At 39.1% G+C, this 24,353-nt stretch overlaps 1 protein-coding gene across 1 annotated transcript in view; it reads left to right on the forward strand.

Annotated features, from left to right (window-relative positions):
- The window catches only part of LOC124217702 (uncharacterized), a 43,005-nt gene extending 31,320 nt beyond the window's left edge, over positions 1 to 11,685 (forward strand). The window contains exons 2-3 of the mRNA XM_046623663.2: positions 6,127 to 6,329; positions 8,109 to 11,685. Of these exons, the coding sequence (XP_046479619.1) occupies positions 6,127 to 6,329; positions 8,109 to 9,884 (1,979 nt within the window). The 3' untranslated portion in view covers positions 9,885 to 11,685. The remainder of the gene's footprint in view (positions 1 to 6,126; positions 6,330 to 8,108) is intronic.
- The last annotated feature ends 12,668 nt before the right edge of the window (positions 11,686 to 24,353 follow it).

A 24,353-nucleotide genomic window follows, 5' to 3' on the forward strand; every position in this document is an offset into this window, starting at 1 on the left:
GCGGCGCTTGTAATGCCTGCTTGTGAAAGTTGGTCGGTTCCAAGCTCTCCACCACCTGCGTGTACGAGATTTCTTAATCTGTAACTGGTTCTTCTCTGTGGTTACGGAATAGATATAGGTAGGTATACAAGGTATATCCTCGGTTGACAGTCGGAAGCTGGAGGGGAATCGGTGGCGGAAAATTGGAGAGTCGGAAGTCGGGTAAAGAGTGAAATTTAGATTTCAGCTTCTATAGATGTTCGCCGTTTGAATCGCCTCGGCACCCCGATCCACGAGTGACAGATTTTGAAAGATGACTCTCGCATCATGAACGTGTACGTTTGAGGATGCTTTAATTCCGGGATGATCAGCTCTAACACTCGAATTTTTCGGACCGTTGAGCGTGAAAGTTCCACCCGTAAATATTCCAACATCGAATATATCTTAATTTTTTCCCCTCCAGTATCATTTGACCGATTTCACACTTTGATTCGAAAAATCGATCGGGGACTTTGGGACATTTTCAAAGATACAATATTCGCGCTGGACTGATTTCCATGTACCTACGAATCTACTTCGACGCAGATCTTGAATTTGTCTTTCACTCAACGTCCAGGGTCGTCTTTCCGATGAGAAATTTCGTGGTTACATAAGATTAGACTAAACCGTCACGATGTGAGGATGTTTCTTCTTGCTGTCGATAATTTTTTATCTTCAAGAAAATCAATCGACACTTATTCCCGTCACGTATCTGATGCGGATCCAGGTACCATACTCGTGTGGAGACACAGCTGCATAAGCACGTATCGCGAAGTCAGCATCATTGGCAGTATAACGGATATGCGGGCCTCGTACAATACATCGCCGGGTTCGAATCGAGTTCATGTGTCTGTGACGTAGAAGCGTGGGAGTTTTTTCCTTCAGAGAATATATATGTACCAATTAGGAAAGGTGCCTACGAAATGAGTACAGAAATTCGTAACAGCGCTTTATGGTTTATGGCTATTATTAATAGATCCATGACGAAAAGATTTATACTTGCGTGTGTGTGCGGGCGTGCGTGTTTTCAAAAAAAGAACAATTCCTACAAGGCACGAGATGTTGGTGGGATTATACGCAGGGGGAAAGACTGAGTGTCATCCTGATGCAGCTGCATCGGCAAACTTCGCCGAAACGAGAAAATATTGTACACACGAATATATAGAATGGAAAGGGACGTGCAGACGGCAGCCGCCGAAACGCCTCACGAATCCCTAAACTGTGCTTGCGGACTTACACGTACACTCGACGACATTCGTTCCTGTCGCCCACAGTCTAGGTCGTATTCGAATTACTTTACCCACGTAAAGACAAAATGTGATGTAGATTAATTCGCACATTCTCGTAATCACTCGGATATTAACAGCGTTGCCAACCGTGCTGCATATCTTTTAAGTTTTTATGCAGTGATGACAGAATTAGTCTGACCGAGTGTACGCTACACGCGCCTTCCAGTGTCTGCTCGTGTCTAAAGGCATGTCGTATATGTGCAGAAACGTAGAGTAATAAGTGTATGCATGCGCCGCCGCATCCCCGTCACGCGACTCACAAGGTAGTCATTAATTGGGACTTGGAGATTTTTTGCATATGCTTGAACGATACGCCCAGCCTTTAATGAATGTAGCTATTATGCATAGTATTCGTCACATCCCCTTGATGAGTAACGCTGCATCTATCAATTACCGTTCAGAATCGTATGAAATCGATTTTTAATGCTGCGATAGAAATTACATGTGAGTATAAAGCGTTGACAATAAAATCAACGGATCATAATCACGGTGTTCGTTACATTACAGTGCACTAGACGCAAAGTTCGATGCCCTGGAAGATTCAAACGGACATTTTTCTTAATTGCGTCGCGACGAAGCCTTCTTCTGTTATATATTCCTCCGTTTCTTACATGCGTGATATATACATATATAAAAGAGACACGGGGTTATTGGAGTGCTGTTGCAGTGGTGCACGCATTTCAGAAGAGTCGGCGCACATGTTCTATCGCCCACGTTGGGCGGGGCGCGAAACTAACTGAGATGAGTGTGTACGCACAGTGACACGTAACGTACACGCTGATATATGAGAGACACGACTCACGCACCAGCAGCACCCGATAAAGATAAAGGAGACTGCAGTCTCTCGCGGTGCATCTTCCGATGACGCAATGGCTCGCGGGTGTCGGGTATCTCGTTGAGGAGAACGAGGGAGGTGAAGAGAATTCGAAGAGCAGAGGGAGAGGGGGGGGGGGGGGAGACGAGAAAGAGGAGAGAAACGAAGCTGCAGGATGCGGACATCCGCCCTCCTCTGCCTTTCTTTATTTCTCCTTCACTCTTTATGTCCCTTTACCTCCATTGTACCCTGTACCGCTTACATTTTCCATGGCTTAGCTGCCAAGTGTCGCCTGCCTTCTTCTATACCCACACATTGAAACAGAGCGTGTTGTATGCACCCAATGCTTTGGCCACGAAATGTCAGGGTCGAAAACGCATAACGTGGTGCAGGGAAGATGAAAGTGAGGGGTGAAAAAAAAAAAAAAAAATAAAAAAGAAACGAGAAGACGCGGTGATCAACCGAGTGCGCACCGTCTGCATGCCGTATGGTGCTTGAACTTCTTTCAATTAACCGTCGACTTGTTGTATATATAATACGTAGAAAGCGAGAACTTCTGGAAGAATACTCCGCGTTTATTGCGATGACGATGGACTCGGTCTTGAGAATTATTCGAGTTCTTCGCTTACACAGCGATCACTTCGGACGTGGTACGCGTAATTCTAATAATCCCCGTTAACGAGGAACAATTGCAATTCCCTCGGAGTCATCATCACTCCGCGGACATGCAGTGTTACATGTAACCGTATAACTCTGATCTGAGTTAAGACGACGATGATCTCGCTTGTTAATTCTTCCAGTTAAGCAACAAGTATTCTTGACCCTCACTCAACTTCATCTGGCTGTGTAGTCACACGGTTCGCTGCTTCTGTTTTGTAAATAATTGCGTGAAATTGGACCGAGGAGACGCGAATGGAGATTAGAATTAATAAATATAACTGATTGAAGAACGAGGCTGAGGAAGATTGCAATACACTGAGAACAGAACTGTGTCATCGAATAAACGTATATCCTACGCTACGACTATGCGCCGTTCTCGGATCAGTCATTTTGATTGTACTAGAGTTTCGCTGACTGTGGGAGTAACCCGTCAGATGTCCGATTATTCAATGCCTAGTTTGTCGTTTGCATAATATACGTGTGTAGTACATACTTAACCAGCGACCGCTTTCCATCCGAAAAGTTTTGCGCTCGTGTAAAACCTCTCGTATTGCGATCCTCGGCACAATTGAATTTAGAAAGGACTCGAGGCGTGTGTAACGTGACGTACGTTTCTCCGACGTAAATCCGCTTGTATAACCGCGATCGAACGCGTTGCTACATTACCGTAACGCACAAGGTCTTTGATCTTTGGCTTCGTGCTATCCACGATTGATCTTCTCTCAAGATAAATCCGAAATCAGTTTCTATAGAACAACACCTAAGCCTAAGTAAGCGAGTATGTGCTCAATCTCCTCGGACGTTTTTTTACCGTGAACTTTCGCAACGCCGTGTCGGATTGGTCGATTGATCGGAGGTCCGGCCAAAATTAATTTTCATCGCAAATTAAATAGCCGACCAAAACAACGGATCGTAAGGTCTACAGCTGCCGACGCGACGGCGGATCGCCCAACGGCCAGCATTTCCGGTTGGCCCACTATCTTGCCTGCTCGTGTATAACCGTAAAAACTGTCAAGCTTCATTACCGGATGGCTTGCGAGAAGGTAATGCGACGAGACAGAGAAAGAGAGAGAGAGAGAGAGAGAGAACGAGATCCGACTGATTGTGAGCGACGTCTCGTTTCGCTCCTCCGTTTAAATGAAAATCCGAAACGGTGAATCGCTCGTTATCTTAACACCTTGACGACGCCGCTTTGCTATACAAGGCAATTAGCCGGAGCCTTCAATTACGGTCGTTAACAGACTCGATATTTCGCGGTGGCCTTATAATGCCAATTTGGAAACAAAACCAACTCGTTAATAGCCCGCTCTGTTTCTTTCCCACGTGAAAACAACCCAATTACCACACCATATTCATATCTTCTGTGGAATCCGTCTATGGCTAATACGGAAAGGGTTCAGCTGATTCGGGGACGAGGTTGAAGCTAGCGATCAAACGTCCTAATCTTCATTCGAATAAGGTAGTGAAGGTCGATAAGAAAATTTTTTGAAATACCTTGAGCCCTCCGATACTTTTATACAGTTGTGAGGATAAAACTGAGATGCATTTTTCCTGTTTCTAAAAAGTTTAAACACATTTGGCTGCTAACTCTTGCTGCTAGCTTCGGCTTCATGATTCGGGGAGTGCAGTGCAAATCAAGATAATGTCAATTAGTGCGACTAGATCGCTTGCTCAGTTCCGAATGTTTTACTACATCAATGGCAGCTAACGACAGGAACTTCGTAGTCAAACGATGCTTGTTTCTTTATCTTTTTCCTGCATTCACAAATACTTATCCTCACTTTCCTGAAGCACCCACCAAGTGACGAAGGTTAAAGAAATTGTGAACTTGGGTACTTATCTGTGTGACGTAATCTCTATGAGTAGAGCTTTAAGAATTTGGTTAGGACGTTTTCGTGACTCGTCTGTGTTTACTATCGGGGTTTCTTTCGAGTGAGAATGTGGATGGTGTATGTTCCAAAATATCAGGGGACTAGTTTGTATCTGTATATGTCATCGAATGCGCAAATTGGAAATAGACGCATGGGTCTACCGCAATTTCAGCCGGGGACTTCATCTGTCACATATCAATATGAGAATAAATTCTCATTATATTTTTCTTACTAATTAAATACTAATACTATTAATAAGATACTTTAGAGTTGCATAACTGTGTTAGCTACTTTTTTCACATGGCATTTCTAAAATATTTATACAAAATTTTATCACGAAACCGTATGAGGTCACTTCCTACTTGAACTCAGCCGACCCGGAATGCTCGTTAAAATAGAATTCCCATTGATAAGTTAGGGGCTTTGATTATAGCCAGCACGGCTCTCTGAACTTCTCTGTCTTTGTCTTCTTCTCTCTATTTCTCTTTCTCTCTTTCTTTCCTCCATTCTTCTCCGACGGCTGGTCACTCAGATCTTAGTCGGTCGAACGTATCATAATACCTACTCATGAGACAAGGTCGGACGGCCGCTCCTTCTCTCCCGCTTGCATTCCGATATTTCGCAATCCACATTCCAGGTAAACATGACAGATGTGGGGGGTCGCTATACTATCGTCATTTGTGGTATCCATTCGTTGTCGGTCAAATCGATTTTGGCAAGGATTTTTCCGCAAAGAATAAGAGGATGTCGGTGACCTGTTTCTCACTTGCACTGAATAAGGAGGAAAAAATGTGAACCGACAACTGGCATTACTGGTCGCAATCATTTTCTTATCGTATGCGAGACAGGCTGTGATCCAAACACTATGATCTGTTGCAGCGCTCGTCACTCTAGCAATTTGCGATTCAACGATTGCATGGATATAGGTATAATTGCAAGTGCCGCCTGCGAGGGCTGAGGAGCTGTCATCTGTCACGTAATCGTAGACGCTTGAATATTCATGAAGAAGTAGATACTTATTATACCTCCAAGACTTCTCTCTTTCGACTGCAGAGACTGAAGAGACAACTTGCAGGCTGAATCGCAATTGTCGAGTCAGTACGCAATCCCGCCTTGTGCAGCATATAATGGGGGAAGAATAATTAACGTATCGTTAATGAACGTGGCAATCCTTTCACTCAAAGTGGTTCTTCAACGCGAACGGAATTTCCAAATTTGTTTCATATGTGAACGTCGCGGCGTCGGCCGCGGTAAAAGGGTCGAAAGAAATTCATTAGATGAAATCTAGGTAACGGTGCCTGGTTCGTAACACGAAACGCTACCGAACATTCACAATTCTAACGATATATTCTCGCCGTAGAATGAATGAGCCGCGAGTTTTTCATCGTCTTCAATCAACCCGTCGCTTATTGTCAGTCGACGTCGTTGACGGTGCTGACACTCGAGCTGATGTATACCCATTTTATCGTTCCAGGTGAACTGTATGTGGAAAACCTTGGAGAACAGAGGATGGTTACGATCAGGATGGGATGGCTTTGGGTCGAGGGAACCCCGATGAGGCTTCCTCTCAGAGCGCTGAACCTGCGCCAAGCAACTCCAAGTATATGCCAGCCCCACGACTCCGCTCTTGGTTTCACCTTGAGCAATCCCCAGAATGGCACTCTGGCTACGTTTTGGGTGAGCTGACGAGTTTTAGGAATGAATGATTTCTGAATGTGACGTCGAGGTGCATGCCTCACGACATTTCCATACAAGCATCGTGCATGGTTAGCGTAATCGCGTAATGCTCCAGTCACGTAACGGAATAATAATCAAGACATAATCACGCACCGCGAGAGTCTGCTCGGCGCGGTTTCTGACCTAGGGGAACGAGTTGAACTTCTTTGCTAAGATGCACCTGCAGAACGTGCCCGTGTCTTTTTTAGACATCGTGACTTGGCAGCAGTCCATGATACGACTGATCGAGATGCTTGTACGGTCGTTTCTCGAGACGGAATACCAATAAATGATGATAATACAAAGTAAAAAATCGCACGACGCTACGCATTCCAAGTCAATCATGCGCACTCACTCACACTGGCAACAATACCATGCTATTCGCACATTTATAGACGGACTTGAATCCTGGTATGTACAACAGTTTTCTCGGTTTCGTTTTATACGCGTTTCGTGGGAAACGTTTTTACGTCCGGAATATCTCAAGCACCGTTGCAAAAAGGCTCGGAATGAAATTTGCTGGACATCTGATCATCGCTAGTTTTGTTTCTAAGCTACTGATATAAGAATTCGATGCAGTAATTCTGAAAATTAAACTTGAATCTTCTCAAAGGTTTATTTTTACCGATATTGAAGTACCCCCTGTATCTAGGTACATGCTAGGCGAAAAAATCATTTGCAAGTGAACGTACAATCGAGGAATTAAACTGGTGATTGAACCCAAGGCATCTTGCGCGTGTAATGCCTTTGAATGATCCGAGGTTTACGTAATATCAAGTTGTATATCTACGCCGAGCACATTGATAAGCGGGCACGTATGTAATTTTGCTGATATATAACTGATGAGTTAAAACTAATGGCTTTGTTGAGAAGTCAAGGTCGTCGCCGTCGTCCTCTCTTCCATAAGATCGTTAAGATACAAGCACGTCTATGGTTAGCGTGGGAGTCCGAGATCGCTCTCCCATGACCCATTGTTCAGGATCTTCTCTTAATGCGTATGCATGTATATTCACTCTACACACTTTTCTATCCAGCTGTACACGGCGAGACGTATCTCTGTTGGCCATGTGTGTTTCATTAAGTACAAAAAAAAGTTTGAACTCTCCGAGCTCGCGAGAATGAATCATTCCACTCGAAAGATAGCCTCTCTGTACAAATACGGATGTATCGTGCGAAGAGCGCAACGAGACTGCAAGATAAATTTGATGTTTTATAATTGGTAATTAATGAATCGACGATTTATGTTGGTTTAATCAATACTGGACGAAGCTCAGTAATTCTGTTCTGTATAATCTAATCGAGATCAACGACTTGTATCCACCAACGAGACTTAGCAACACAATTGTTACCAAACATTTATATCGTTGAACAATATAGACTAGCGGGTCGGAGGTGCACGATTCCTGATCCGGACGCTTTGTAATTGGCGACCGCGACCTTGCAATTACCAAGCAGAAAGTCGCGGGTTCATCCAAGTTTCACATCCGCCGAAAGAACGTACGATGGCGTTGGCATCGGAAGTCGGCTGAATTCTACGCGTAACGTCGTCATGGTTCTCCTGCGATGAATTGAGCAACGTGAAACTTTCCATCGTTGTTGAAACAGTTTTGTTGGATTGAAAAATTTATCGTCGGAGTTAAAATTTTAAAAGCCAATGCTTGAGCTAAACAGTCAATCAAGACTTTTCTCTACGATATCCGTTCTTTACCCAATGAATCAATCGAGCTTTTCTTTTTCCAGGCCGACACAGAACCCATTTACTGGTCCTGGGTGCGCGCTATCGCTGCTGAACTCGTTAGACAAACACCGTTCCGGGCTCAGCGCTGTTTGAACTTCCTTGAGATCCTGACCATCTGCCCTCGAGGTCCGGTGCCGCTACCGGACAGTCCCACCGAGTCCAGAAGGCGGTCTCGAAGCGAACTGCGCTCCTGGTTCCGTAACTCTTCGAAGGAGCGAGAGGTGAACAGTTCGATCACGTCAGAGGAACACCAGAGGAGAGCCAGGAGCGAGCTGCGAGGATGGTTTAGCAATTCGAGCGACGAAGACGTCCACGTGGAGTTTCGCAGTATTCCTCATATACTCCCGAAGGAACCTCCAGCCACGAGGCCTTGGGCCTTTAGCGAGAGCAGCGAGGGTAGCGACGACAGCTTGCCCTGGGGTGGCGGCCAGTCGAGCGTCGACTCCGTCGACTCCGTCAACGGTATCTGCAAAACAGTTCTACCAGAGCCGGAGCTCAAGGAGCAGAGGATACAGAGGTACAAGGAGGCGAGGCGGAGGGAAAACGAGGCCCGGAGTCGCAGGGTCGTGGAGGAGGATGCCCGGCGCCGAAAGGCCCGGGCTGAGGAGAACAACAACATCGTGTCTCTCGCCAAGTTAACAAGGATTTACCGCTCTGCCGAGAGTGAGAAAAACGTCGAGACCAACAACAATAATAACAATAATAAAAATCACAACATAGTCCTGTTGACTTCGACGAACGGCGTGCGAGCTACGCGCAGGAACGGTTCGGTGTCGCGTGAGAAATTCGCGAAAGATGTCTCCTCGTGTGGTTTGACCACGGTGCGTCAGAGGTCACCGGAGTCGAGGACGACGGCGATGACGAACGGCTCGATTCTCGAGGGTGAAAAATTCGAGGCGATAAAGTCGTCGCTAGTCAAGGTGTCGGGAAACTTTGTGCGGTTCGAGGAGCAGGGGAACCTGGCCAAATCCGCGAACCTCATATCGAGCCAACCGAAAACTGATTCAGTTTCCTGCAGCGTCGGCGAACGCAGAAGCCGCGCCAGAGAACGACGCAGTGTCCGAGACAGGGGCATGACGACGTCGATTAATCACTCGTCGAACGTCGATACGCAGGTCGAAACTATCTGCGATCGCAAGGAACGACTGGCACCAGTTTCGTCCAGGATTCCGATATACCAACAAGTACAAACTCCACCATTCGAAGTCTCCGCGGCCACTTTGACCTCCTTACCCACCTTGTCCTCGACCAGATCCTCAGCACTAAAACACAGAGAAACGGCCCAGCCGAAATCCCCGACGTCCTTTTCCCTCGCCCCTGAACCATCCGAAGAAGCGATTGCCAGGCTCCTGAAGCGGTGTCAACGCGTCGATCACTATGTTCCGGTTCGCGACAAGCTCACGCTTTTCGAATCGTTGTCGAGACTCGGCGGCCGGCTCGCAAGAAGCACCGAGGACCTCGGCAGGGCCAAAGCGAATCCTAGTCCCAGAGGAAAGCAGCGGGCGCGTTCTCTTCACGACTTGAACAGAGCCACCAAGTCCGTTCCGGTTAGAGAAATGTGCAGGTTTTTCGAAGGGGAAAAATCCACCGAGGAAACTAATGGCCATTTGCATATACAGAGGCCCAGATTCTGTAGCGACTCTGCTTTGACCAGCCGGAGTCGGACGTGGAGCGATGGCGGCGTTGTTGCTAATCTTAGTCTATCAGCCCCGAGTAGTACCACGAATAAGAAGTCTTCGGCGAAATCGACCGGCAGAAGGAGGCAGTACGTTAAATGAACAATCCGATAAACGGAAAAATGTTTGAATTGTGTTTTGTTTCTTTTTGTATCTGTCGGAAAGGAATCCATTATTTGTTGCTATTGAATACACCTTTAAAGGGTGGATTTTTGCGGTAATGGAGTGTCTTGAAAGAATTACCAATGAGAAGTTAACATTATTACGGCAGCTGAGTAATCTTTACATGTATGATGATAATAAAATATCATCGATGTTCGATTGTTTAGCTTAGATTTTGTTGTGGTTTTAATTATATATTCTTGATGTCCCGAAAAGTCACTTCTGTAACATTTGGAAAATCACCAGTCGCGGGTGGTACTTTGTTAATGTTTATTTTTCACGCAACAATCACCAAAAAAGTTACCAGTGCTCATCCAGCGGTGCTTTTTTTCCGAACAATTAACGATTTTTCGTTCATCACGGCGACTGCGTTTATTTTGACTGATGACAACTACCGGATTACCAATCACAGCGTTATCACATGATTTTACTTTGGTAGATCAATCAAACGTTGTTATATTAAAATTTGGCTGTTGGATAATTCCTTCAAGGCACCCCAGTTCTTGAAAAGACACTATTTTGCACATATTGTGTCTTGTAGAACGTATCGCTTTAAATGAAAACTGATAGGTTTACAGGGAAATGAAAAGTACGCGTGTGTCCGAAACGACGTTGTCGTCGCAATTGTCAGATACTGTGCGTTATGTTATTATCGGCAATTATTTATCGCCATTTCGTGTTTCTAATTTTATACAAATATTTTGTACAATCAATTTTTCTTCGTTAAATTGAAACTGCGAGGAATAGATAGAAGTAATCAGTTTCACAAAAGTTGTTGAATTTTCATGTGGACAATAATTTATAAAAAATTGAAAGAGACTGGTAATTTACGGGCACTATTTATTATACGCGACGTTATTACACGTAGCGTGACCTGGATTCGCTGGGTTTCTTTCCCGTTCAGTTATCTTTGTACATATTAAATTAAATATTTACTTGTATCAAGATTGAATACTTGTATAACTACTCGCAGGAATCGTAGACAAGTTACTTTTAAGAAGAATAAATTTCCAGTATTGACTTCATTCTGTATACATATGTACACATAACTTACAACCTGCCGAGATAGGCGAGAATTAGGCAACAACGCCTGCATATATAATTCGATAATTTGCTGTACTGTGAGCAAAATGTTTAAAGAAATTAATTTCTGTTAGCTAGTTGATAGGTCTACGTAGAAATATTATAATATCGCGGTAACGCTCTTGTAGCCATTTTCACTTTTTGCAGGAAACCACCTGTATATATATCGGAAGTGTGAGTCAGGACGAGTGTGTTTATACGTTCTACATGTAATTAATAGAATACATACTACATGTTAATTTCTTATCCTATTTATTTATTGTATTGTACCGCGACCGGTTAAATTCGTTCAAGTATAAATTCTCGACTTACTGTCGAATATCAAAAATTTAATAAGCTCAGGCAAATGCTATTTTTTTGCCCACATGTTGGCACTGCTTTTTGAATCGGAAAATATTTTTTCTTCGAATACTCTACATTAAGGTATATAACGTTCGTTAAGTGTGGCTGATTGGTTGCGTAACACGTTCAATCTAAGGTACAACGGAATAGATGGAATTCAATTTCCGAATGCCCCACGATTAAGAAAGAACTAAAATCAATTGAGAAAAAAGAGAAGAAAAAAAAAAAAAGAATAAAAAAGTAAAATTAAAAATATTGTTAATTGAATAGATATTATACCTCAGAATTTATAAGACTGTGGCGCAAAATTAGAAAACTCTGAAAGGTCGTAGAGAATTTTTCGAATGAATGAATGTAGAAATGAAACAAATGACCAGGTTCTTTTTAAAACGAAAGTGTGGCTGCAGAGTATTTTTGTGCAACGGTTTATCATTGTTTGACAGTGAACTGTGTGTAGTGTAAGCGCTTGAATGTTATAAATATCGTGTAAAAATTTTTTTTATGTAAGTAAATGTCAATTGTTTGACCATTTAATCGTTATAATTTGTTTGTTTGACTTAAGACGTGTTTTGTTGACAATAATTAGCCGACGGTTTGCGGCAGCGGCCAATCGCCAAAGAGGCCCTCTAGTCCCTCCTCCACAATGTATTTATAATAAATAATAACAAAATCCCCGATCACTTGTCGATTTTGTTCATATATGACTAGTATCATTATCATTACTACTACTATTATTATTATTATTATTATTATTATTATTATTACTATGATTATAATATTATCATCAATAATTATTACTATGAACTATTATTTGTATTTACGTTTGTTGTAATAAAGGAACGAATAATGGCCGTTACATAAAGTGATTGTTGTTAGAAAGTCATCCGTAGCCTTGGTGCATTAAAGCGTACGCTATTTCGTTTATTACGAGTATACATACCGACATCAACCGATCCAACTGGTGAACATATCCGCAAGACGGTGGTATGTACGTACGTAGGTTCGAACGTAATATGTAGATATGTAGATATACGTATGCTGCATGCACTCGAGTTGCACATACGAGTATATCGGAATCGTGTAACCATTATTTCAGGCTAAGAGACTTTTCAAACAAGAAGCAATCGATAGTATTATTTGATTAAAATTAAACCTGTGTAGGTAATACATTATTGCAATCGACGCAACTCGCGTCAAAATTCACGACCAGTGACGTATAATTGTGCCGAACTTGAGATAATAAAATCAATCTGTTATATTGCCATAGGCTGACCAGATTGGAATTGTCGGGTTTTTGATTAACGTCAATGAATTGTTCCCGAATACAAGTGGTTCGGATATGACTTTTCTATTCGTCATCAACGTGTATATCTGATGATTAATTCGCGTAACCGAACGATGGTCGTAATGATTATTGTAAAAACGTGTGCAGGTTCGTATTTTACAGAAATCATAATTGAACTTCGTTCGAAACTATTTGGGATCACTCGGCCGGAGCAGATGAGTGGTTATAACCCAGGGATAACGGTACGGCTATTATATTTTCCAGTCGACAATGCACATATATTTACGCCTCAGTTATGCTTATGCGTTATTACGCACGTACACTTTCATGCAACACTAGCTGTAGAGCTTAACGATTATTTCCTTTGCTTTACTTCAACTAAGTCCAAAGTATGTAGCTAATTAGCACTCGGAAACTGAAGGTTTTCTTTCGGATAGTTGTTAATTTCACGTGCTAATGTGAAATAACCGAATGAATACTCACAATCCTTCCTTAAATTGTTTGATCGTATACGCGTTTTATTAAACTTGCATCCTTGTCCTTGTTCGTTTCGTTCTTATATCTTCTCTCCTTAGCAATTTTTGCCACCCGACAATTCGATACTCACTGTGTTTTTTTTTTTTTTCCAAAATTTCTAGTAGATATGAAAAACATCAGGATTACAGTGTCGCCTTATTCGTATTGAGGAGCGTATAACAGTTACAACAGTTATTCGATAATTACCCACGATTTTCATTTCGAGTGCTACATACAATGAAGGTTTTTTTTTCGTTTTTCATTCCCTAACTAATTGTAACACATTGTCAATGGATGTACCATGTTGGTTTCATGTAATTGCTAAATTGTTATCCTCTGTCGAGTCACGTATCACGCTTCAAAGCGTCACGGCTGCAATTCCGTTACAGTCGTTATTTGACGCGCGATGTTTTATTTCTATAATATCCATTCTTGTTTTTACACCGATCGTCATAATGACATCCATGATGCATCGTTTTACAACTGTACAAGAGAACTTTTGCCAGGGATTACGCACCTAGATTTTTGCAAATTCATTGTAGAATAAAAATGTTCAATTAGTCCAGTACAGCTTGAAATTTCGCTCCTAAAAATTGATACGTAATTATTGTAATATTGTAGTGATTTCTTCGGCTTTGTAAAATTCCTACTCTGATTTCAGCGAATTTGATACCGTTTCCCGTTGAATACTTATCGTCTCTAGTCAGATTTAGTCGTAGGTACACGGAGAGAAAAATCTGAGAAAAATTAGCCTGCTGTTACTAATCGTGATGTAAAAGACACCTAATGCAGTTTTTATTGATGCATGGTACAAAAATTATGGGTTTTTATGAAAAAAATTACTACCTTGCTTAAAAACTATGTATTTCGGCAGCACAAAATTTAAAATGTGACGACGCATTTTTCTGACGCAGCACGGTAAAAACTGCATTAGGTGTTTTTTACATCACGATTATAGTAACAGCAGGGTAATTTTTCTCAGATTTTTCTCTCCGTGAACGCTACTCATTGTCAGTTGGTGCTACAAGAAACTCGGATAATAGGACCACTGGCCTTGATATCGTATCGAGTCAGCACCACCAGCGACAGATTCGACTCAGGTGTGCGTGAATAAACATATGTGTAGAGAATAACTTTATATCCATATGCAATGCAGGTACATACATATGTATAGATATACGTAGAGAGCTGATTTCGGTTCCGGCCTATGCAGTGCAATCTAGATCGAACCTTTATGCATTCACGTTGGTACCTCTCTCCCCGTTACTTTTGTTTCATCGAGCTTCGAAGTTTGTCACACGCGATACTACAAGTATTACTGCGACACTGAGGTCACGAGGAAAGACGTTCTGGCTCACACGCACTGTACGATCTTATAGAATACAGAAACATCAATCGAGATTATTTTACCATGCACAGTCGCGGCAGACTTGTATGGGAAAATATTTTTCGCTTTTCGAATAAAAACTATCGATTACACAGACGCTACACGAACGTGAGTTTTGAAAAAAATAAGTTAAGCATAGTCTGAAGGAACTGTGATGAGCGAATCGAAAGTAATAGCCGCAAAACAGAAATTATGCTTCGTAATTGCCCAGCTACTTATCCTACGATGTTCTAGTAGTGTTTTTTGCGACCCTGAGAGATCGATTGATCGGAAAAAGAACCTACAAATCCAGTACTGGATTGAGGAAGAAGCTTTGAGAGGCTGAAGCCCCCGGTCCCGCCTTGATAGGGCCCCGTCTTAGGACATAAAATTTTTTTTAGGAAACTGATGTGTGTTCTGGAACATCGTGCAATAAATCACCATGTTTGGGTGAACCTTATTTCTGTTATATTATAATACATTCTTATTCCATAAAAACCGTCAAATTGAGCTCGATGACAATGAAACAATTTTCGATACCAAAAAATTCTCGATGTTGATATTAGACAAAAAACACAGGACTTTGTAGTGACCAATTGAGACTTGAGACCTAATACATAAGACTTGACACATGAAGAAAAGACATGACACGTGACACATTACAATTGACAAGAACAACAATAACAAACGCGAGAAAAACTGTAAACAGAAATTTATCTGCTGTTTGTTTGGTCCTAGGCTTTTTTCGATGTGATTTTTGCGTGATTGAAGGTCAAGTTGGTGCAGAAAGTATCATACAATTCAATTCTGAGACGGAACAACTTTACTTAAAAAAGTAAGGTTTTCGATTTTTGGTGATATTTTGATGTTTTTGCAAAATGCTGGAATCAATTATTCGATGTACTATATCGACGTGATTTTGCAATAGGAATGGATTGCGCGAAGGCCGAATACGCTAGGATAACGGATGAAAAGTTGCAGCCGAAAAACGAAGAAATTTCACAGTATTTCTTCAGCTGTTGGTCTTCTGCTGTCCTACGTGTCTATTTTGCATCTGTGGGGAGATCAGATTTCTCTTACGAAACTGCAGAATGAGCAGTAATTATACTATGAACGACAGATAATAAGTTACGGCCGAAAATCATGAAATTTACGATGGGTTTTCAAAAAGGTAAGGATGGAAAATCAAAAATTGATGCATCAATATATGGTTAAATCAATGCACCTGAATGACAGTACGAGTGTCGAGTGTCCGTGTGTGTAGTAATTTAAGTATCTGACAAATAGTATTGAAGTGTGAAACGAAGAGAATTCCACAAAGATTAAACATTACATGAAAAACCTAAGTATTGTACATATGCGGAAATGAGTGTGCAGTATGCATTGTATTCAGCAGAATATGCATGATCTATATCAGATAGTTATTATAAGTGAAGCTTCAGTTTCGGCGTATAGGTGCAACATACCTCTGTAGAATACAATGTATGATCTATGATGAAGTACTGTCTCTATTTTATGTAACCTGTATTGAAATAAACAAAAAATTAATTTTAACCGTATTGTTTTGAATTTCCCCATCTGTTGGTTCTTTTGCTGTTCTTGATCTCTCGTTCACGCTGCCACGGTTCCGATGAGTATGACAAGAATCATACCAATTCATTGTGAGACGAAAAATAATTGGGCCCCTTGTGTAACGATATTACATGCGAGTCACATAGAATATAAAGTAATTCGTATGTACGCGCCTTAAGCACATACAACGTTTCAAAATAAAGGGCAAACGCTTAACTCTAGGTGTCACGTCGGTCAAGATCACCTATCCGGTGAAATAAGTGTAACCCTCTCTCTCTGCGAGCCGGGGTCGAAGCGAACGGTCGATATAAAGTCTAGTCCTGTCATATTCACATTCTTATAATTTCGTTAACATTTGGGAAAACAAAACAAGCCAAAAAAAAAAAAAAAAAAAAAATTTGAGACGACGATTCATACAAGAAGTGTAACCCAACGCAATCCCAATCTTTCGGAGCCTGTGAGCCTAAAGAACAAATCCAAATATCTGATCGACGAACGACCACGCAGTATAATCGGTGAAGATCGATTCTATAAAAGGAATATCAAAGAACTTCAACATCCATGATCATCTACGGAGCCGTTAGGCCACCTCTCTTCATCAGAGATATTCCGAGCTAAGTCATCTTTTCATTACTGATTTGTAGGTGGATTGTGCCACAAATCTGTAATAGCCTTCTTAAGTCAGTATTTTATATCTTCGTCTGTTAACTTTATTGTAATCTCACCATAATTTAGAGTCCTTTGTCAGTAGATTCATTCTTTCACTAGAATCATTTTTAAATTTGAACCATAAAGGAAAAGAGAGCCAGTCTTTCGTTAATATGGTACAAAAATTTTACCAGAATAATTATATACAAAACGTCGGTAATCGCATTGAGTAATTTTAACGTGTGAATGAAAGAGTGAATGAGATTTTCTATGATTGCCTGTTCTTTTAAAAGGTTATACCAAAACTCAAATAATCTGTGTTCTACATTGTTTCCTCCTGATTTAATGTATTTTGTTTATTGAATATATGTAGATTTCTAATATAACATAAAATCAAAACGTATCGGTTGAACCTCAAAAAAAAAAAAAAAAAAACCGTTACAAAATGGCGCCCGAACATAAAGTTTAGACATAAAGAAAGTAAACATAGGATTAAATTTGAAACTTCGTCGTTGAATGTTTGTATGATTGACCTTAGGTAGTAATTGTAAGAAACATATATTACGCGATAAATAGAAATATAAGAATTTCAAAAGTACATGGCACCAACGATTAAAAGAACACCTGTTAAAACTAGGTCAAGGATCACAAATAAACCAAGGAGGTCAGAACCTGACATATCAAAAGCAGGCAATAGTCAAATACGAAATAATACAGGCGAGATGGAGGGAGAACTGGAGCGTTTGAAGGAGGAAATGGCGAGTTTCGCGGGTTTACGAAATGCGATTGAACAGCTACAGGCACAACAAGCAACTAACGCACAGCTGGCAAACGAAGTCGCATTGTTGAAGCTCCAGAACGAACAACAAAGACAGGCTCTTCAACAGATACAGAATCCAGTTCAACAACCAGTTACCAATAACGATCAAATATCGGTGAGTGAGTTAATAGTAAGTTTGCAACGAAGTCACATTGATGCCAAAGCTCCCGAGTTTACAGATGAAGAAGTTATAAATCCTATTGAATATTTGGAAAATTTGGAAAATTATTTCAGGTTAAAATGTGTGAAGGAAGAGTGTAAATTGTCGATAGTCGAAAGTAAATTATCAGGTAGAGCAAAAATATGGTGGGAAGCGAGTAAAGAAACTATCAACACGTATAATGATTTTAAAGAAGCCTTTAAAAATAAATTTTATTCCATTCCAATCCAAGTTAAAGTCAAAACAAGGTGGAGTTCAAGAAGGTATAATCAACAGGATGGTTCACTTCAAACATATTTTTTTAAACAGCTTAAGGAAGCAAAATACCTATTACCGAAACTAGACCAGTTCGAAATAAACTATACCATTATCCAACAATTACCATATAAAATTCGTGATACTCTAGCAACTGTGAATATGGCGGATACAAAAATAATAGAACAAGCTTTATCGCAATTAGATGTAAATTATGAAGAAAGAAACAATAATAAACACAAATATCAAAATCAAAGTAACAACAATCAAGTGAATAATGTAAACAACATGCAAATTCAACATAAACAACAGCAACAGATAAATAATACAAGTAGGCAACAAAATTATCCAAATGCTGCAAACAACTTTTATCAAAATCCTCAATTTGGTACAAACTTATCACCATGGCAATATCAACCGCAAGTTCAAACATCAACAAGCAACCAAATGAATTTACCAAACGTCAATTATCCACCACCTTATTTCTCAGGAACCAATAATCAGATACAGTCATTACAAACTCAAATGCAAACTAACACCAATAATTTACAAACCAGTCCAAATAGAAATTTAAACTAATAAACAGCTCGATGTGTATAAGTCCGACATCGAGTTGGGATTATGCAAATTTAGTTGAGGACTTAATGCACGAAATTGGTAATGCTGAAGAAAAAATTGAAAGAGTAAAACAAAACTTATCGAAGGGTCCAAATGTAGTAATAAATGTGTTAAATTATCGAATGGTAGCTTTATTTGATTCAGGAAGCCAAGTAACATGTATGTCTGAAAAAGTATATAAATCTCTCAAAGGTAATCATAGTTTAAATGAACTACCAGTTACAAATGTAGTAGTTTTACCAGCAATTGGGAAAAAGCCCACAGCGGTTAAGCGACAAATTTTGGTTGATGTTCATATGGGATCGCAGAAAATCACAACAGCTTTTTTAATTATACCGCATCTGTCTAGTAGTGTGATTTTTGGTAACGATTGGCTTGATATTAATAAAGTAGTTTTAGATTACGGTCAGAAAACAATTAGTATTAAAGGTAAAGTAATAGCTCCACCACTTTTCTCATACGACCGGGAACCTGCGGAAAGGTTGAGCTCATTTGCACAAAACGCGAAAATATATATCAAAATTTTAAGAACTGAAGATTCAGAAAAAGAACATGAAAAAATAGGTAAAGAAATATTTAAAAAGAATTCAAAGAAAGAGAATAATAATGAAGAAAATAAAAATGATGATGAAGATATAAAAACAGTTTTTGAAAATATCACAACTAAAGATCCTGAATGTGATAATGATGATAAAATGTCAGAAACACATGAAAATGTGATGCAAATTGACAATGAATCTGATTGTGTAGAAGAGAATAAAATTGATGAAGAAACAGAAATAAATTTAAAATATATTTTTGTAGAAAATGATGAAATTGATAAAAATATTTTAGTAGATAAGGAAAATATATGTGTAGCAATAAGTGAATTTGATAAAATTGCATCGGTAGATCAAAGAGATAATCCGAGAAATAATGAATTAGAAAATCTAAATTTGATGTGTGTAAAAAATAATATAAAATGTAATGAATCTGTATTTCAAAATGTAAACGAACATGAACAAAATAACGCAGAAACAATAGAATCACAAGACCATAATTTTTACAAAAAGAATTTAGTTTGCCAGAAAACAGTAGAATCGGAAGATCACAATTTTTTGAAAGATAAATTGGATGAAAATATCGAATCAATTTTAATAGAACAAATTCAAGTAACAAGATCTCAAACAAATGATCAAAACTTTTTCGAATCTGTCCGGTCGATCGCGAATAATCTTATGGGTACAAGTGAAGAGCAAAAAGCTGAGCTGGAAAAATTGCTAATTAAATATGAAAAACTATTTTCAGAGAAAGCCGGATGTACAAACATTTATGAACACTCTATCAAATTACTAAAAGACAAGCCAATCGTTAAAAAATCATACCCGGTACCATTTAAACTTAGAGAAGCAGTAGATGCAGAGATAAAGAAAATGCTTCAAGCAGGAATTATAGAAAGATCAAATAGTCAATACTGCAATCCATTGCGAATAGTACAAAAGAGGGAGAATGGAGTGAGGTTATGTTTAGATGCCAGATATATAAATGACATAATTGAGTCTGATAACGAATGTCCACCACCAATAAATGAATTATTAAGAAAATATCATGGTGTAAAATACATGACATCTACTGATCTAACACATGGATATTGGCAAATCCCGCTAGAGAGAAATTCACGTCAATATACAGCTTTTTTACACGGTGGCACTTTATACCACTTTTGCAGAATTCCATTTGGTCTCAAGACGGCAGGAAGTGGATTCATACGTGCCCTAAATATGGCATTAGGTAATGAATTTACCTCCTTTCTGACTTGTTATATAGATGATCTTTTAATAACCTCAACTGATTTTGATTCTCATATGAAACACCTAAGCCTAATATTTGATCGTTTAATGAAACACAATTTTACACTTCGTCTAAATAAGTCACTTTTTTGTAAGAAGTCAATCGCATTTCTCGGATACGTTATAACACCTGAGGGAGTTAGTCCCAACCCAGACAAAATCAAGGTGATTAGAGAATTTCCAGTACCAACAAGTAAATTGATTTTACAACGATTTTTAGGAGCGTGTAACTTTTACCGGCAGTTTAGCATAAAATATTCGAACTATGTCACGCCCTTGAGAGATTTATTAACAGACAATACACCGTTTAGATGGACAGAGAAACATACGAAAGCATTTAAAGAGATAAAGGAAAGTTTTATAAACTGTGTAACCCTTAATCACTATTTACCTGGCGTCATATGTAGAGTACAAACAGACGCAAGCGATCTTGGAATAAGTGCGATTTTGTACCAAATTGATGAGGAAGATAACCATAAAATTATTTCACTTATAAGTAAATGTTTGTCGAAAGCAGAATTAAATTACACAACTACGGAAAAGGAATTACTGGCAATAATGTATGCATTAGATAAATTTAGAATTTGGTTAATTGGAAGTCCATTTGAAATAATAACAGATCATAAAGCATTAACTTTTATAAATACAGCACCGTTTTTAAGTCCACGATTATCACGATGGGTTGTAATCTTACAACAGTACACATTCACAGTCAAGCATTGCAAAGGAAAAGATAATGTGGTGGCAGATTTTTTCAGCCGAAATATCAACGGGAAACAAAGTACAAACGAACGTAACAAGTTACTAATAGCAAAAATAAACCAACTGCTAGTAGATAATGTAGAACTCGAACTAAACAAAATCGCATCTCAAACTATTAAAATGAATCCAACGTTGATAAGAAACCTGAAAAATTTAAAACAATTGCAAATAAAAGATGAGGAATTGAAAAATATCATAAATAAATGCAATACAGATTCATCTGATGGTTGTTACAAAGTACATGAAGACTTGTTGTTTTATAAAAGTAAATTCGATCAAAATTGGCGAGTAGTAATCCCACAAAGTATAGTAGATTTACTCGTAATTTCTGTACATGAAAAAATAGGTCATATGGGTGTATATAAAACATACCAATATATTAACAGATATTATTACTGGCGAAAAATGAGAGAAGGTATCAAAAAACGTATTCAAGCATGTGACACATGTCAAAGAACAAAGGCATTATCCTACAGCATGCAAGGAAAGTACAAGCAGGTAACAGCTGATCACCCGAACGAATTGACTACAATTGACTTCTATGGCCCTCTGCCGAGATCTATTGGGGGAGTCCAATATTTGTTAGTTGCAATAGATGCATTTTCAAAACTAGTTACGTTATACCCCATAAAACGAGCTACTACAACAATAGCATTAAATAAAATAATCAACGAGTACTTTAAAAACGTAGGAAAACCAAAAAGATTGCTATCCGACAATGGAACTCAATTCACAGCTGCTAGATGGAAAGTCGAATTAGAAAAACAAGGAGTAGAAGTTTGCTATTCATCAATTAGACACCCACAATCCAATCCTACTGAACGAGTGATGAGAGAACTGGGGAGATTTTTCCGTACCTTCTGCAATGATAAGCATACTAGATGGGCAAAATATGTCAAAGAAATCGAAAAATTATTAAATTTAACAACACACCATAGCACCGGTTTTATTCCATACGAACTTCATTTTAATAAAACAGCGCATGATGAATTAACAAAAATTGTAAAATTTCCAGACAGAATTGAAAATAGTCACGATATTAAAATATTGTTAGCCAAAGAAAACTTGAAGAAAAATTTTGAATATAGAAGCCGGAATCAAAAATCAATTTCAACTGTAATTTTAAATGAAGGAGATCTAGTTTTACTACGTGTACCATATCCATCCTCCGCTATCAATAAATTAACACACAAATTCTTCCATTTGTTTAAAGGTCCGTACAAAATAAACAAAAAAGTTAATGAAAATGCATATAATTTAATAGATACAAAAAATAAAAACAAAAACTTGGGAACTTTCAATCGTGTGAGTTTACGCAAATATTATCAGCCCACAAATCCAAGTGCTAAATAACAGATAATTTTTTGTAATGAAAATTCACGAAAAACTCGTCATGAAACCTTCAAATGTTCTAATAAGTCCAACATGCATAGATTATAGAATTTTTTAGATGTAAGTCCAGTTAAACAAAATGTTTGCTAAAAGAAAATGTGATTAGATTTTAAAATGATAATTTTAATGATGAATGATGAAGGATGAATGGATTGAATGATTGATAAGTAAGAAGTAATTTAAAGAGAGGTTTTTAGATTTTACTGCAAATATAGGATAACGAGTAATTTTCGATATTTTCGTTCTCACAACAATCTCGAAAATGGGGGGGGTGATGTAACGATATTACATGCGAGTCACATAGAATATAAAGTAATTCGTATGTACGCGCCTTAAGCACATACAACGTTTCAAAATAAAGGGCAAACGCTTAACTCTAGGTGTCACGTCGGTCAAGATCACCTATCCGGTGAAATAAGTGTAACCCTCTCTCTCTGCGAGCCGGGGTCGAAGCGAACGGTCGATATAAAGTCTAGTCCTGTCATATTCACATTCTTATAATTTCGTTAACATTTGGGAAAACAAAACAAGCCAAAAAAAAAAAAAAAAAAAAAATTTGAGACGACGATTCATACAAGAAGTGTAACCCAACGCAATCCCAATCTTTCGGAGCCTGTGAGCCTAAAGAACAAATCCAAATATCTGATCGACGAACGACCACGCAGTATAATCGGTGAAGATCGATTCTATAAAAGGAATATCAAAGAACTTCAACATCCATGATCATCTACGGAGCCGTTAGGCCACCTCTCTTCATCAGAGATATTCCGAGCTAAGTCATCTTTTCATTACTGATTTGTAGGTGGATTGTGCCACAAATCTGTAATAGCCTTCTTAAGTCAGTATTTTATATCTTCGTCTGTTAACTTTATTGTAATCTCACCATAATTTAGAGTCCTTTGTCAGTAGATTCATTCTTTCACTAGAATCATTTTTAAATTTGAACCATAAAGGAAAAGAGAGCCAGTCTTTCGTTAATATGGTACAAAAATTTTACCAGAATAATTATATACAAAACGTCGGTAATCGCATTGAGTAATTTTAACGTGTGAATGAAAGAGTGAATGAGATTTTCTATGATTGCCTGTTCTTTTAAAAGGTTATACCAAAACTCAAATAATCTGTGTTCTACATTGTTTCCTCCTGATTTAATGTATTTTGTTTATTGAATATATGTAGATTTCTAATATAACATAAAATCAAAACGTATCGGTTGAACCTCAAAAAAAAAAAAAAAAAAACCGTTACACTTGCGATGTGACGTGAATTTAGTCGATTTTGAAAAATATTTGAATCAATTTTGCGATGCTTCACATGGAAAGCTATATTGCATGCGACTTCAGTTCTGCGCAGCCCGAGGACTTTGCGCGGAACGGAACGCAAATGACGTTCAAAAGACGAGTCTGCCTATTATTATTGCATTGCTGATAGTCGTATGCTTTTCATGTAACTTCGCTGAGCTCCTGCGGGTCCGGTCAAGAAGGGTCATACGGATCGAATGGGAAACCTGTGATTTTTTGCTCGTAGATACAGTAGGGCTTAATTTCGCCCCATTGCATTTTTGGCGAAAACTTTCGCGATCTTGAAAAGTGCTGGAATATATTCTTTCATTCACTATTCCGACGTAATTTTGCAAGAGAAATCGATTGGGCGCAGTCCCAATAGGCTGCGATCAACAAATCAAAAGTTACAGCAAAAAACGAGATCCTGTGTTTTCGACGTTTTTCAGCAGGTGCTTTTTTGCTCGCCATTTCTCTGCTG

The sequence above is a fragment of the Neodiprion pinetum genome, chromosome 1 (assembly GCF_021155775.2).
Source record: "Neodiprion pinetum isolate iyNeoPine1 chromosome 1, iyNeoPine1.2, whole genome shotgun sequence".
In the NCBI taxonomy this organism is placed as follows: domain Eukaryota; kingdom Metazoa; phylum Arthropoda; class Insecta; order Hymenoptera; family Diprionidae; genus Neodiprion; species Neodiprion pinetum.